Below are 1,125 nucleotides of genomic sequence, written 5' to 3'. Positions count from 1 at the left end.
TCTGCTGTTTGTGGTGTTCTTTGCCATCTATCTGATCACCATGGTGGGGAATATTGGTATGGTGGCACTGATATTTACACACCGTCGACTTCACACACCAATGTACATCTTTCTGGGAAACCTGGCTCTTGTGGATTCTTGCTGTGCCTGTGCCATTACCCCCAAAATGTTACAGAACTTCTTTTCTGAGGACAAAAGGATTTCCCTCTATGAATGTATAGTACAGTTTTATTTTCTCTGCACTGTGGAAACTGCAGACTGCTTTCTTCTGGCAGCAATGGCCTATGACCGCTATGTGGCTATATGCAGCCCACTGCAGTACCACATCATGATGTCCAAGAAACTCTGCATTCAGATGACCACAGGGGCCTTCATAGCTGGAAACCTGCATTCCATGATTCATGTAGGGCTTGTATTTAGGCTAGTTTTCTGTGGATCGAATCACATCAACCACTTTTACTGTGACATTCTTCCCTTGTATAGACTCTCTCGTGTTGATCCTTATATCAATGAACTGGTTCTATTCATCTTCTCAGGTTCAGTTCAAGTCTTTACCATAGGTAGTGTCTTAATATCTTATCTCTATATTCTTCTTACTATTTTCAGAATGAAATCCAAAGAGGGAAGGGCCAAAGCCTTTTCTACCTGTGCATCCCACTTTTTGTCAGTTTCATTATTCTATGGGTCTCTTTTCTTCATGTACATTAGACCAAATTTGCTTGAAGAAGGGGATAAAGATATACCAGCTGCAATTTTATTTACAATAGTAGTTCCCTTGTTAAATCCTTTCATTTATAGCCTGAGAAATAGGGAAGTAATAAGTGTCTTAAGAAAAATTCTGATGAAGAAATAATCTCAAGAAAGATGGAAAGAAGTGATATCCACCATAGCTTAATGATTTAAATGTAGCAAAAACATCCATGTGAAATTACACAGCAGAAATGCACAAATTATAAGTAAATTTTAATATATAATAAAACTTTCAAATTAAGTGGCAATAGGTAAGGGTAGAATATACAAACGAAAGAGTAAACTGTGGTAAAAATTCAGAATAACAAAAATGAAATTCTAATTTTGAACTCATTCAAGTAACAGCGTAGTATGTTGTCAAGCTCTTGGTCTGTG

General features: G+C 37.2%; 1 protein-coding gene across 1 annotated transcript; it reads left to right on the top strand.

Annotated features, from left to right (window-relative positions):
• Positions 1-7: 7 nt before the first annotated feature.
• LOC113223095 (olfactory receptor 5K1) lies at positions 8-853 on the top strand (the record flags this gene model as incomplete). The annotated part of the gene is made up of 1 exon (XM_026452672.1): positions 8-853. A coding segment is annotated over one exon (846 nt), but the record flags the coding sequence as incomplete, so codon positions are not given.
• Positions 854-1,125: the final 272 nt, after the last annotated feature.

The sequence above is a fragment of the Piliocolobus tephrosceles genome, unplaced genomic scaffold, assembly GCF_002776525.5.
Source record: "Piliocolobus tephrosceles isolate RC106 unplaced genomic scaffold, ASM277652v3 unscaffolded_38613, whole genome shotgun sequence".
Taxonomy (NCBI): Eukaryota; Metazoa; Chordata; class Mammalia; order Primates; family Cercopithecidae; genus Piliocolobus; species Piliocolobus tephrosceles.
Note: the sequence above shows the minus strand (reverse complement) of the source record. Positions and strands in the feature narration are given on the sequence as shown.